The sequence below is a fragment of the Pecten maximus genome, chromosome 10, assembly GCF_902652985.1.
Source record: "Pecten maximus chromosome 10, xPecMax1.1, whole genome shotgun sequence".
In the NCBI taxonomy this organism is placed as follows: Eukaryota; Metazoa; Mollusca; class Bivalvia; order Pectinida; family Pectinidae; genus Pecten; species Pecten maximus.
In genome coordinates, this window is record NC_047024.1 from 8,395,373 (window position 1) to 8,409,588 (window position 14,216).

The window sequence follows — 14,216 nt, forward strand, 5'->3', positions numbered from 1 at the left end:
CCAATAATAATCCCAGCCACGTCAATTGTAGTTTAATGAAAATGCTTACAAATACATGTACCTTAAGATTGCCCTGTCATAAACTTACTGTGGCTATACTTTATGTTAATGTTTTTTATTGGTCAGAAAGGCTTATTACAAGATAATATTTTTACATGGTATAAAATTACCATAATCAGAAAAGTATATATAATATTGGGTCAATTGGTTTAATTTGAGTCAACGATAACTATATATAGTAAGCCAGAGGTCCTGTGTTTGATCCCTAGCTCTCAGTTAGGTGCTGCAAGTATGGACTCGTGAATAATGAATTGCATTACATTTAAAAACATCTCTATAACTTATGGAAAATCAAGGAAACATTTTAACTTGAGAAGGAGTATATAATGAGCATGCATACAGTGTTTTTCCTGTCTGTATAACTGTGTGCGCAAAAGACTCCATTCCCCATCTGTTTTAGCCTTATTTTCCCCAAAAAGGCATTATAAATACCCAGTTGTGTCCATTGATTAAAACTTCCAAAAAACACAAAAAAATAAAATGGCAATTTACAGAAAACTACTGATCAGAGAAGAGGACAGTTAATGGTAAAAATTGGTGTGTGTGCCATGATATATACATCTAGAATTTAAACTGCATTATGAAACTTGTAAGCATGATATACCAGGGACGTATAATAAGATGTCCCTGGATATACTAATGAAAGAAGGCCATGTTTTTTAACATAATTTGGTCAATTGAAATTTTCCAAAAACACTGTCACAAAACTTGTTAGTCATGCAGAGGTCCCTATCGTTTGCTACATGTACCTTAATTGTAAAAGCATTAAAATAATTATACATGTAATTTATCATGGGAATATTATCTGCAGCATGGCCGTATATTTACCTGGTAACATATTTAAGATATAACTTATAAAATACACAAACTATATAATTTCAGATGGACGGTTGCTCATTGAATAGTATGTTTTAGGTTAGCTTCTTGTTGTTTCTATCTTTAAATTGCCTATGTCAATAATGTTGGGAAATTATCTTTTACTTGTACACGTGCTAAGCACCTATGCTCATCCAAGGAATAAGGAAATAATAAAATAAAGCAGTAAATTCCACAGTACATTTCTGCTATACTTACCTTTAATTTTGGTACACCTGCTTTCCCAACCGTTATATTTTTTTCTGCGTTGAATCTTTGTTTACATCTTGTATGCAAACGAGGTGTAACATACGCCGCTCACAGACAACGTTTTACAGATGCTAGCGTAGTATTCGCGGGTTTCCCGACACACTTAATATAATTATGTGATTCCAAGATCTTCACTGTGGTGTTTTCGAATGTTGACACATTTGATTATCATCATTAACAGTGAAATACTTGTATTATGATCTGAAAACTTGTAACTCTCACGGCGGAAATGACAATTTTCATTGCACATGCGCGCTTGCAATTCTCACGGTACTTGCAAAGTACACGCTACAACGTCACCAAAAATAGTATGATCTCGAATTGTGTGAAAAAATGGAATTCCGCCTCGCTTAAAATCTTACTGGCGTCAACATACTACGGCAATGTGGCCATGTTTTCCGAACAAGGCATACTGCGTGTTAGATTTACGTTGGTATTTTTTTCGTGTTGTTGTAATTCGTCCTGTGAAGGCTGGCATGGGAATACGGGAAGTCGAGAACGAATTGTGGGCGTCATGACAATGGTTTTCGGAAAAAAAATGTCAGCTGGTGTTAAGTGATGTCTTATCTACGGTCTTGGACGCCATTCCAAGAGTTATAGCCACGTATCCGTCGTAGAGAAAACTGTCCGTGTGATTAAAAGCGACAGTGATTGGCTGAAAAATAAATTATTTATCACTGTCTGGAACGTTTTGTTAATTTTTTCACATTTCTAATCTACAGTTCATCACATTCTCAATCGCTGAGGCCAATATCGCACTCCATTTTAAAGCGACCCGCATAGAAGAATTGTCATAAAACCTTGGAGTTTCATAAACCATAGATTATGCTCCAGTCTGCTTCCCCTGAGGGCCAAGTATAGATCCTTATATCTTCAACAAATGGATCATCAACAGGAATGAGGTCATAGCGTGACGTCACTGCCCCAAGCCCATTAATTGGCTACTGCCATCTATACCTACTTGTTACTGCCGAATACAACCGGTTAATGAGTGGACTGGTGTTTGTGTATTTTGACCTGTTATTTCCCCAGAGTATGATGAAATCTTACAGTGATTAAGAAACATCTTGCAGACGACATATTCTTCATGTCATATACCCCTAATTGGTGTCTACACTTCAATGATCACACTATACACAATACCAAGAGATGAATAAATAAATCATCATGTTCGGTTTTCAAAACTACGAAGATAAGGCCTTCAACCCAGACTACCCTGGGAAGACTTGAGAACTATCGGTAGTCTGAAGATACGTGGAATATGACAGAGCTATACGAGAAGTCCAGTTGTCTCCTCATGTTTAGAATAAAGATGATCAAATATTAATGGTAAATATATACTGATAAGCCTCCTTGTCACTGAAGCTACATAGGACTCTGTCACTTTTTTGTGAATCAGCTGATTTTGACGGATCCATCTGGCAAACAATATGCATATTGATTATTGTAGACAGACTGACTCATATAATGTACTTCAAGTCTTGGGCCTTTTATCAGTTGTTGAAACCAATGTTGTCAAATTGAAGCCCATGGTAGATGTGGACACGCGTGTTCTTGTTAGCAAGGATACTTACTGTACAGTCATTAGACCGGGTAATTACACAACGTTGCCTATTTAATGGAATAACGTGAGCTGATACACTGGGGTTTGGCTTGGTTTATTTTATTTAATGTCCTATCAACAGCTAAGGTCATTTAAGGACGGCCTCCCCTGTGTGGTTTGTATTGTTTAACGTCCTATCAACAGATAGGGTCATTTAAGGACGACCTCCCCTGTGTGGGTATGGCTTGGTTTATGTTGTTTGACGTCCTATCAACAGCTAAGGTCATTTAAGAATGGCCTCTCATGTGTGCGAGATACATGTGTGGTGAGTGAGGTTTAGGAGGCTGCAGTTTGTTGTGTTATCCTCCTGGTGACTGGCGCGGAACTGATGCCGATTTAACAGTGCTACCTTGCTGAAATATACTGCTGAAGACAACCAGCAGGACACCCCATCCGGGCACAATGGATGAACAGGTCGTGGAACGTTAATCAGGAGTAACAACTGTCATTTTTATCCCTGGTATGTCTCGGCCAACGAACAAAGCCAAAGCCTTCATCCCATAGGCGAACGCCCAACTAAATGCCAAACGTGAGGTGAAGTGTCAATGGAGACAAGGACGACCAATGTTTGATCATAGAGAAGTTATAATTGGACGTCATCAATGAAATTATCAGGGATTGGTTGAAAGACGTCACATGTCATAGAGACTAAACTTTACGTCTCCGTCGCGTTCATTGTATCGCCCCCCCCCCCCCCCCCCCCCCCCCCCCCCCCCCAAACAGTGATGCAATAAATAGTTGTGATTATTTTGATTTTAGAACATATATTGTAACATGCCTTGTCTTGAATGTGATGAGGTCGAGTACTTATGAAATGGTCGAATTCCTGGTTGAAGTTGAAGTTTAATAGTGGCAAAAAGACAACGACACTATTGTCATATCATGTTAAATAACATATCTGTCCCAGTCTTTGACGCTGGCTCAAGTTTCAAGTGTTTCTCTTGAATAGGAATTTAAGGTATTATTCCCAAGATCAAGACTACAAATGTCAACTAGGAACAGAAAATCTTACAATAAATCGTTTCCATTGGGGGATTCTAGTTCCTTTTGGAGTGTTCAATGTTCGATGATGAACCTGTTGGCTCCCTCGTCCCAAAAGTCTTATATCATATATCGTCTTGTATGGATAGTCTGAGATATGCAGTGGTCGTGGAAAATATCCCCTTGTACGTGTACAAGTCGGGCAGTGCCTGATTTCCCTGGGGTTGTGTTAGATTGCTGTGACGGTTCGGAACTAATCACTAAAGCGGGCCTTATCGCAGTTCATGTTTTCTGTTGTAGACGTCTGATGAGGGGCCCGATTTGTATAAATACTACCTTGAAGACAGGACGGAGGACGAGTTTGGGATCACAAACACACCAGTACCCGACTCCAAACTCGCTAGGTAAACATAACACATTTTCTACAGGGTAATTCATCTGTAAAAAAGGACAAACGCAAATATCGTTATGGGAGATATGGATACAAAAGGTCAGACACATTGAGAAGTTTTGTAATAAGTTAAGTTAGATAGGCATTTGATATAATATATATATATATATATATATATATATATATAAGTAAATAGTATACCAATGAAATGGATATGCCTTGTCACTTGTTTCTGATTCCTTTTTTAATATATATGTTGTATAAATACTGTAGTTGAATGGAAATTGTCAAATAAAATACAGTTTAAACTAAATATAATAAAGGTAATATATGGGATGTAAATGATGGAGGCTGAATAAGAAATTTATCTTTATTTACACAATCATTGGGTAACAATCCTTACACTTTTATTTATTTTTGTTGTAGGAAGGACTTGAGAAAGGCAATCAGGAGAGAAAAAATACAAGAATGCATCATTAAAGCCGTGGACGAGTTTATAAATGTACAGTATCCGAAAGTTGTCCTATTGCAATAACAGACATCAGCATGAACTAGTGTTCCATTACAACATCAGACATCACCTTGGTCTAGTGTTTCATTACAATAACAGACATCACCTTGGTCTAGTGTTTCATTACAATAACAGACATCACCTTGGTCTAGTGTTTCATTACAATAACAGACATCACCTTGGTCTAGTGTTTCATTACTATAATAGACATCACCTTGGTCTAGTGTTTCATAACAATAACAGACATCACCTTGGTCTAGTGTTTCATAACAATAACAGACATCACCTTGGTCTAGTGTTTCATTACAATATTAGACATCACCTCGGTCTAGTGTTTCATTACAGTATCATATATCACCTTGGTCTAGTGTTTCATAACAATAACAGACATCACCTTGGTCTAGTGTTTCATTACAACATTAGACATCACCTCGGTCTAGTGTTTCATTACAATATTAGACATCACCTCGGTCTAGTGTTTCATTACAATAACACACATCACCTTGGTCTAGTGTTTCATTACAATATCATATATCACCTCGGTCTAGTGTTTCATTACAACATCAGACATCACCTCGGTCTAGTGTTTCATTACAATATCAGACATCACCTTGGTCTAGTGTTTCATAACAATAACAGACATCACATTGGTCTAGTGTTTCATTACAATATCAGACATCACCTCGGTCTAGTGTTTCATAACAATAACAGACATCACCTTGGTCTAGTGTTTCATTACAACATTAGACATCACCTTGGTCTAGTGTTTCATAACAATATCAGACATCACCTCGGTCTAGTGTTTCATTACAATAACAGACATCACCTCGGTCTAGTGTTTCATTACAATATCAGACATCACCTCGGTCTAGTGTTTCATAACAATATCAGACATCACCTCGGTCTAGTGTTTCATAACAATAACAGACATCACCTTGGTCTAGTGTTTCATTACAATAACAGACATCACCTCGGTCTAGTGTTTCATTACAATATCAGGCATCACCTTGGTCTAGTGTTTCATTACAATATCAGACATCACCTTGGTCTAGTGTTTCATTACAATATCAGAAACACCTTGGCCTTGTGTTTCATTACAGTATCCGACACCACCTCGGTCTAGTGTTTCATTACAATAACAGACATCACCTTGGTCTAGTGTTTCATTACAATATCAGGCATCACCTTGGTCTAGTGTTTCATTACAATATCAGGCATCACCTTGGTCTAGTGTTTCATTACAATATCAGAAACACCTTGGCCTTGTGTTTCATTACAGTATCATATATCACCTCGGTCTAGTGTTTCATTACAATATCATATATCACCTCGGTCTAGTGTTTCATTACAATATCAGACATCACCTTGGTCTAGTGTTTCATTACAATATCAGATATCAGCTTGGTCTAGTGTTTCATTACAATAACAGACATTACCTTGGTCTAGTGTTTCATTACAATATCCGACACCACCTCGGTCTAGTGTTTTATTACAATAAGAGATATCAGCTTGGTCTAGTGTTTCATTACAATAACAGACATAACCTTGGTCTAGTGTTTCATTACAATATCCGACACCACCTCGGTCTAGTGTTTCATTACAATATCAGACATCACCTTAGTCTAGTGTTGCAATAACATATATCACCTCGGTCTGGTGTACCATTACAATAACAGACATCAGTTTGGCCTAGTGGTTCATACAATACATTACAATTACAATTCTTATCACATACTGAGTGACGATGATAACCCATCTTATTACGTACAGGTTGACGATGATAACTGTCATTTTATTACATACAGGGTGACGATGATAAGTGTCATCTTATTACATACAGGTTGACGATGATAACTGTCATCTTATTACATACAGGGCGACGATGATAACCCATCTTATTACATACAGGTTGACGATGATAACTGTCATCTTATTACATACAGGTTGACGATGATAACTGTCATCTTATTACATACAGGGCGACGATGATAACTGTCATCTTATTGCATACAGTGTGACGATGAAAACTGTCATCTTATTACATACAGGGTGACGATGATAACTGTCAAAACAGCCATCTTATCACTTGATTTTAATTTTTTCTACAAGAAAAAATAGTCTGAATTACCAATTAATTACTGTAGAATACCAACAGTGTGAGAAAATATTGCCGAACTATACTTCCCTGTTTCATAATGGTGATTTCACTACCAAAATCTACGACATTGTTCATTGTTGAGAAATACTGCGAGCATTACTACTATATGGTTTGTCACTTTCTATTAACTATCCTTTACATTTTGCCAGTCATGTTATCGTTATTATCAATTGTTTCCCTGAAGAATGTTCCGGGAAGCTTTATGTATGACCTTTCCTTTCCACTGTCATTTTGTTTCGTACTTTTCCGATGGGACTCCAAGGCATTTTGCTCCAATCCATTGCAAAAATACATTCCGTGGCATATCCCATAGAAACCCATTAGTGCCTTTTTGATGTTGAATTGATTTTTTTTGTTTATATCCTGTTTGTATTCTGTACAATTATTTGATGGACCATACATATGTACCAGTAGCTCTTGTAATGATCTCCGTACCGTTTTTCTGTTTTACCACGGGATTCGTTATTCCGGATGAACAGGTTTTGAGGAAACATGACGTCAATGGGGACGGTAAGATTGACATGCCTGAAATGGAAAACGTATTTGCTGACGTAAGTTTACTTCATTGAATTCTGAATTGAATTCTTTTGGGACTTGCGTGGTTGTGTGTATTGTTATCCGGAGTGCTACGTTTACATTCTTACGAAATCGGTTCACGCTATACTCACGTATGCAATGCCTTTTGTACAATCCTCTCTATATAAAGGTGTTATTTACCTGTGTATCTTTTGTACAATCCTCTCTATATAAAGGTGTTATTTACCTGTGTATCTTTTGTACAATCCTCTCTATATAAAGGTGTTATTTACCTGTGTACCTTTTGTACAATCCTCTATATATAAAGGTGTTATTTACCTGTGTACCTTTTGTACAATCCTCTATATATAAAGGTGTTATTTACCTGTGTACCTTTTGTACAATCCTCTCTGTATAAAGGTGTTATTTACCTGTGTATCTTTTGTACAATCCTCTATATATAAAGGTGTTATTTACCTGTGTACCTTTTGTACAATCCTCTCTATATAAAGTTGTTATTTACCATTGTATCTTTTGTACAATTCTCTCTATATAAAGTTGTTATTTACCATTGTATCTTTTGTACAATTCTCTCTATATAAAGTTGTTATTTACCTGTGTACCTTTTGTACAATTCTCTCTATATAAAGGTGTTATTTACCTGTGTACCTTTTGTACAATCCTCTCTATATAAAGGTGTTATTTACCATTGTATCTTTTGTACAATCATCTATAAAGACGCTTGGTCTTGTTCTCCTTTTTCGATGATCCACATATAAATCTGTATCGTCTTAGTGTGATTTGAGTCAGATTTACAGTTTTGTTATTATGTCGGTAATCTTGACTGTTGTTAGATATCAGGTGATATAAGTTTTCTATTAAAGCCTGTCTTTTTTCGTAATATACTGTATAAGTTATGACAAATTACGAAAATATGTTAAATGATAAATTATACTTTTATAATGATATCATGTGAGATTAAATACCGTAGTTCTTTATAATTGCAATTAAGACCGGGAAACTACCCACTGATTATGGTGAATCTCTAATGTGGTGCTCCACTCTCTATATGTAAATGAGCCGCGAAAAGTGCACAAACTGGTTCGATTTGAAGAATGGTGGAGCGAACAATCAAAGCCACACATCAGTAGCACAAAGTTGATCAGACTTACAGGTTGATGTCGAGAAGCCAAAGAAAATGGTGGGATTATACCACACTATCATCTACGACTTAAAGAGTCATCATGATAAAGTTTAATTTTATAAGCAAAAACATAGAGAGGCTTGAACATCTATTTCACAATATAATAAGTTAGCCATCGGATATTTTCAATGTAGTTTGTAATACTCAGTCATTTTTTATAGGAGTGTTACATTTCCAGAAAGAAATAAGGTCACCGATACCATTAGTAGAACATTTTACACAGGGATTATCGACCAAATCTTGTTTGTTCCAGTCCGGGTTTTCCAACAAGAGTAAGCGGATTATTTTTGGACATGGAAGGGAATGTGACGCTAAGGAAGCTTTCAATCTGCTAGACTCTAATAGCGATGGCCAGGTGAATATATATACAAGGGTATATACAAAACACAATTACTAATGAATGTCTATTTTATATTGTCTACCAGTCTATTTCTATATCACGCTCAAAATGCACGTGTTCACCGCAAATAGCAATGTAACTCTCCAAAGCATTTACCAAAGAAGTTTCCAGGAAGGATATTTCGGTACAAGAGAAATTTTCTATTTTCCCTCCATAATTTGTTTCTGCTTAGGTGACTTTCAACGAGCTTGTGAACTTTGTTGAGCAGCGAGAAGGTATAGATCTACAGCAGTTATATACTGGTTACAAAAGACAGGAAATAGACAGTATGACATCCTTCTTCTCCACCTGTCTTAATGCCGTCTTCCTTAACGCCAACAGAATATTCATGGAGGTATTTATTGTATAAAGATTGTTCTGTAGACATTTTATAACAAGAAAAAAGAAGACTGTTATATACAACACTGTATCAGCAGTAAAAGCATACTACAATAGATCAGATTGTATATTTACTACAATATCTCCGTATTATAAGTTTACTACAATATATCCGTATTATAAGTTTACTACAATATATCCGTATTATAAATTTACTACAATATATCCGTTTATAAGTGTGCTACAATATCTCCGTATTATAAGTTTACTACAATATATCCGTATAATAATTTTACTACAATAAATCCGTATTATAAGTTTACTACAATATATCCGTATAATAATTTTACTACAATATATCCGTATTATAAGTTTACTACAATATATGATCCGTATTATAAACTCGTTACAATATATCCGTATTATAAGCTTACTACAATATATCCGTATTATAATTTCACTACAATATATCCGTATAATAATTTTACTACAATAAATCCGTATTATAAACTCGCTATAATATATCCGTATTATAAGTTTACTAATATAAATCCGTATTATAAGTTTACTAATATAAATCCGTATTATAAGTTTACTAATATAAATCCGTATTATAAGTTTACTAATATAAATCCGTATTATAAGTTTACTAATATAAATCCGTATAATAGTTTTACTACAATATATCCGTATTATAAGTTTACTACAATATATCCGTATAATAATTTTACTACAATAAATCTGTATTATAAACTCGCTACAATATATCCGTATTATAAGTTTACTAATATAAATCCGTATAATAATTTTACTACAATATATCCGTATTATAAGTTTACTAATATATATCCGTATAATAATTTTACTAATATAAATCCGTATAATAATTTTACTACAATAAATCCGTAATATAAGTTTACTTCAACGAATCAATATTATATAAATACTGGGATAGTGAGCATAATACTTTAACAGGGTGATGATCTTGATCGGACCATTGGAATCTACACTGGATACGTCGGATCTAATGATTATGACCTGGAAGAAAAAGATATCGACTTCCTACTCAGGGTAAGGTTGTTAGAACAACATACATTACATTGTTGGGAGTATGTTAATGTTGTAGATAATTATCCCGAATCTTCCAAAAGTACATCACGTGTAAATTAGAGTAGAATAGCGGTTCTATGTGAGATGAAATATACAAACATCATGTGTTACGTAATAAAACATTACATTAATAGCAACATACGTAGAACTATGGCAGAGCAAAGGCCTCGGATAATTTAAAACACATGATGACGTTTTAAGTATTTCTCTGATGGAATGTATTCTATTTAACAGGTATTTAGCACTTGTACAATACCAAGCTTTCCATTTCAGCAAGGACGCCAGAGTACCTTGGCCTACTTGAAGCACTTTGTCGAGAAGCGGGAACGTATAATCAACAGTGGAAGCGTCTTTGAAACCGTTCCTCTGACTCCCCTTACCCCTAAACCCGTATCATACCCTTAAACCAGTCTCGTACCCTTAAACATGTCTCTAACGCCTTAATTCTTATCATTCTCCTACACGGTCACCTACATCCGTATCATACCCTTTGACCAGTCTCGTACACTTATACATGTCTCTAGCACGTAAATATGTCCAATACGTATGTGTCTCTAACGCCTAAATACTTATCATTCACCTACTGTTCACCAGTCACTTAAACCGGTATTATATTCATAGACCAGTCTTCAAACCTGTATCATACTCCTAGACCAGTCACCTAAACCTGTATCACACTCCTAGACCAGTCACCTAAACCTGTATCATACTCCTAGACCAGTCACCTAAACCTATATCATACTCCTAAACCAGTCACCTAAACCTGTATCATACTCCTAGACCAGTCACCTAAACCTGTATCATACTCCTAGACCAGTCACCTAAACCTGTATCATACTCCTAAACCAGTCACCCCAAACCGTTCTGAAATATATTAACAATCATGGGTCATTTGCTAGTTATTGTTCGGTAATAGTTAGCCCTGATCAGACCAGAGGATTGGTAGTTATCGTTAGGTAACGGTTAGCCTTAATCAGACCAGAGGATTGGTTGTTATCGTTAGGTAATAGTTAGCCCTAATTAGACCAGAGGATTGGTAGTTATCGTTAGGTAATAGTTAGCCCTGATCAGACCAGAGGATTGGTAGTTATCGTTAGGTAACGGTTAGCCTTGATCAGACCAGAGGATTGGTAGTTATCGTCAGGTAAAGGTTAGCCCTGATGAGACCAGAGGATTGGTAGTTATCGTTAGGTAACGGTTAGCCCTGATCAGACCAGAGGATTGGTAGTTATCGTTAGGTAACGGTTAGCCCTGATCAGACCAGAGGATTAGTAGTTATCGTTAGGTAACGGTTAGCCCTGATCAGACCAGAGGATTGGTAGTTATCGTTAGGTATTAGTTAGCCCTGATCAGACCAGATAATTGGTAGTTATTTCTAATTAATATTGACTGCGACTTTGAACAGATATTTACACTATGGTTTTATGTGATACAATTGTTTGGAATACAGCATAATTCTACTTGATTATTGTGTACAAGTGTCATTAAATATATACGTCAAACAATATTATACTATTTCATTATTATTATTATTGTTATTGTGATTATAAAAATCACTTATTCCGTTAAACAAGATAACTTCAGTTATGAAATGCACATTTATCTTGGTATTTAGTTATCATTTTTATTTGAATCACAAATCTATCATGAGTGTATATCGAGACAAATGTTTAGAATAATATGGTCAAAATAAGCGGAGACATGGTCAATTTGAGGTTATCACAAAGTGTGAACTTAAGATATCTTCCTCAAAAGCTTTGCATTGACTTCATATAGAATCGGTTTCTCTCATAGATCACACATTTGACTCCCATTTTACCTGATCTAGATTTTGCTGTCATGCCCTCAAAGTAGGAGAAGATTATATTAGTCCAAGGGAAATGAGGAGGCTCACTGACCATTTATAGCATTATCTCACTAAATTATACGGCATATGCAGGAAATACAGTCTCCTCTATTTTACTGCCAATTCATTACACAAAATGCCGTAATAAATTTAATCATTTTTCCTTTTCTAACATTTGAACAACTAAGCTTACTATATTTTGGCTAGGTCTAATCTTTTTCGAACTTAATTCAAACTTCGCGTGTTCCATATATTTTAAATAACACTAAATATTGTTACAAGGAAAATATACTAGTATTTAATCCAATAGGATAATTTTAGGTAATCGACTTGTCATCAACCGGTAGGCTTAGGAGACATTGATCGAGACAAACATTGCAGATGGAATGTCTTTCTTATGACAGTTAACCACTGAGTCATCTCAGCTAAATGTAGGTATAAAATATGTTATTAAAATCACAGATACAATCAATGTAAAATCAAATCTCACATGTGTACCGTATCTCCGTGTAACGAAGTAAGCGGAGAGAAATCAGAGGTCGGATTATACTTAAGACTGCACAACCTTTAACGGAAATATTTATGAAATCAACGGTCGGATTTTAATTCAGGATGCACAAATTTAATTTGAAACATTTATGAAACCAGAGGTCAGATTTTACTTAGGACTCCAAATCCTTTAACGGAAGCATTTATGAAATCAGAGGTAGGATTTTACTTAGACGTCACAAATTTTGATTGAAACATTTATGAAATCAGAGGTCGAAATTTACTGAGACTGCACAAATTTTAAATGTAAACCTGAAATCAAGGATCAAATGTTACTTGGTAATATCTTAATTGAAATTTTGTGCAATCAGAAGTAGGATTTTACAAAGACTGCACAAATTTTGATGGAGAGAGCTATGCAATCAGAGGTAGGATTGTTCTTAAACTGCGCAAATTTTAATGGACAATTTTATAAAGTAATAGGTAGGATTTTACTTAAAAAGTCCACAAATTTTAATGGCGATGCTTAAGAAATCGAAGGTCAGATATTACTTAGACTGCACAAATTTGATAGAAAAAAAGAAATCAGATGGATCTTTTGAGCCTACACAAATTCTAATGGAAAAGTTTATGAAATCAGAGGTAGTTTTTAATTTACATGTAACTGTTCAAATTTTAATGGAAACATTTATCAAATAAGAGGTAGGATTTTACTTAAGCTCCACAAATTTTAATGGCAATGTTTATGAAAACAAAGGTCGGGTTTTACTTAGACTGCACACATTTGATAGAAAAAAAAAGAAATCAGATGGATCTTTTGAGCCTACACAAATTCTAATGGAAAAGTTTATGAAATCAGAGGTAGTTTTTTACTTACATGTAACTGTTCAAATTTTAATGGAAACATTTATCAATTAGAGGTAGGAATTTACTTAAGCTCCACAAATTTTAATGACAATGTTTATGACATCGAAGGTCGGGTTTTACTTAGACTGCACAAATTTGATAGAAAAAAAAGAAATCAGATGGATCTTTTGAGCCTACACAAATTCTAATGGAAAAGTTTATGAAATCAGAGGTAGTTTTTTACTTACATGTAACTGTTCAAATTTTAATGGAAACATTTATCAAATAAGAGGTAGGATTTTACTTAAGCTCCACAAATTTTAATGACAATGTTTATGACATCGAAGGTCGGGTTTTACTTAGACTGCACAAATTTGATAGAAAAAAAAGAAATCAGATGGATCTTTTGAGCCTACACAAATTCTAATGGAAAAGTTTATGAAATCAGAGGTAGTTTTTTACTTACATGTAACTGTTCAAATTTTAATGGAAACATTTATCAAATAAGAGGTAGGATTTTACTTAAGCTCCACAAATTTTAATGGCAATGTTTATGACATCGAAGGTCGGGTTTTACTTAGACTGCAGAAAGTGGAAAAGATTATGTTATACACGAAGAAAACACAATACATTTTTATTTAAACTACGGATAGAATCT

At 35.0% G+C, this 14,216-nt stretch overlaps 1 protein-coding gene across 1 annotated transcript in view; it reads left to right on the forward strand.

The window, feature by feature from the left end:
- Positions 1 to 11,871, forward strand: part of LOC117335970 — a 37,102-nt gene extending 25,231 nt beyond the window's left edge. The window contains exons 8-14 of the mRNA XM_033896266.1: positions 4,070 to 4,173; positions 4,587 to 4,662; positions 7,309 to 7,380; positions 8,803 to 8,904; positions 9,122 to 9,283; positions 10,243 to 10,338; positions 10,651 to 11,871. Coding sequence (XP_033752157.1) covers positions 4,070 to 4,173; positions 4,587 to 4,662; positions 7,309 to 7,380; positions 8,803 to 8,904; positions 9,122 to 9,283; positions 10,243 to 10,338; positions 10,651 to 10,782 — 744 coding nt within the window. The 3' untranslated portion in view covers positions 10,783 to 11,871. The remainder of the gene's footprint in view (positions 1 to 4,069; positions 4,174 to 4,586; positions 4,663 to 7,308; positions 7,381 to 8,802; positions 8,905 to 9,121; positions 9,284 to 10,242; positions 10,339 to 10,650) is intronic.
- Positions 11,872 to 14,216: the final 2,345 nt, after the last annotated feature.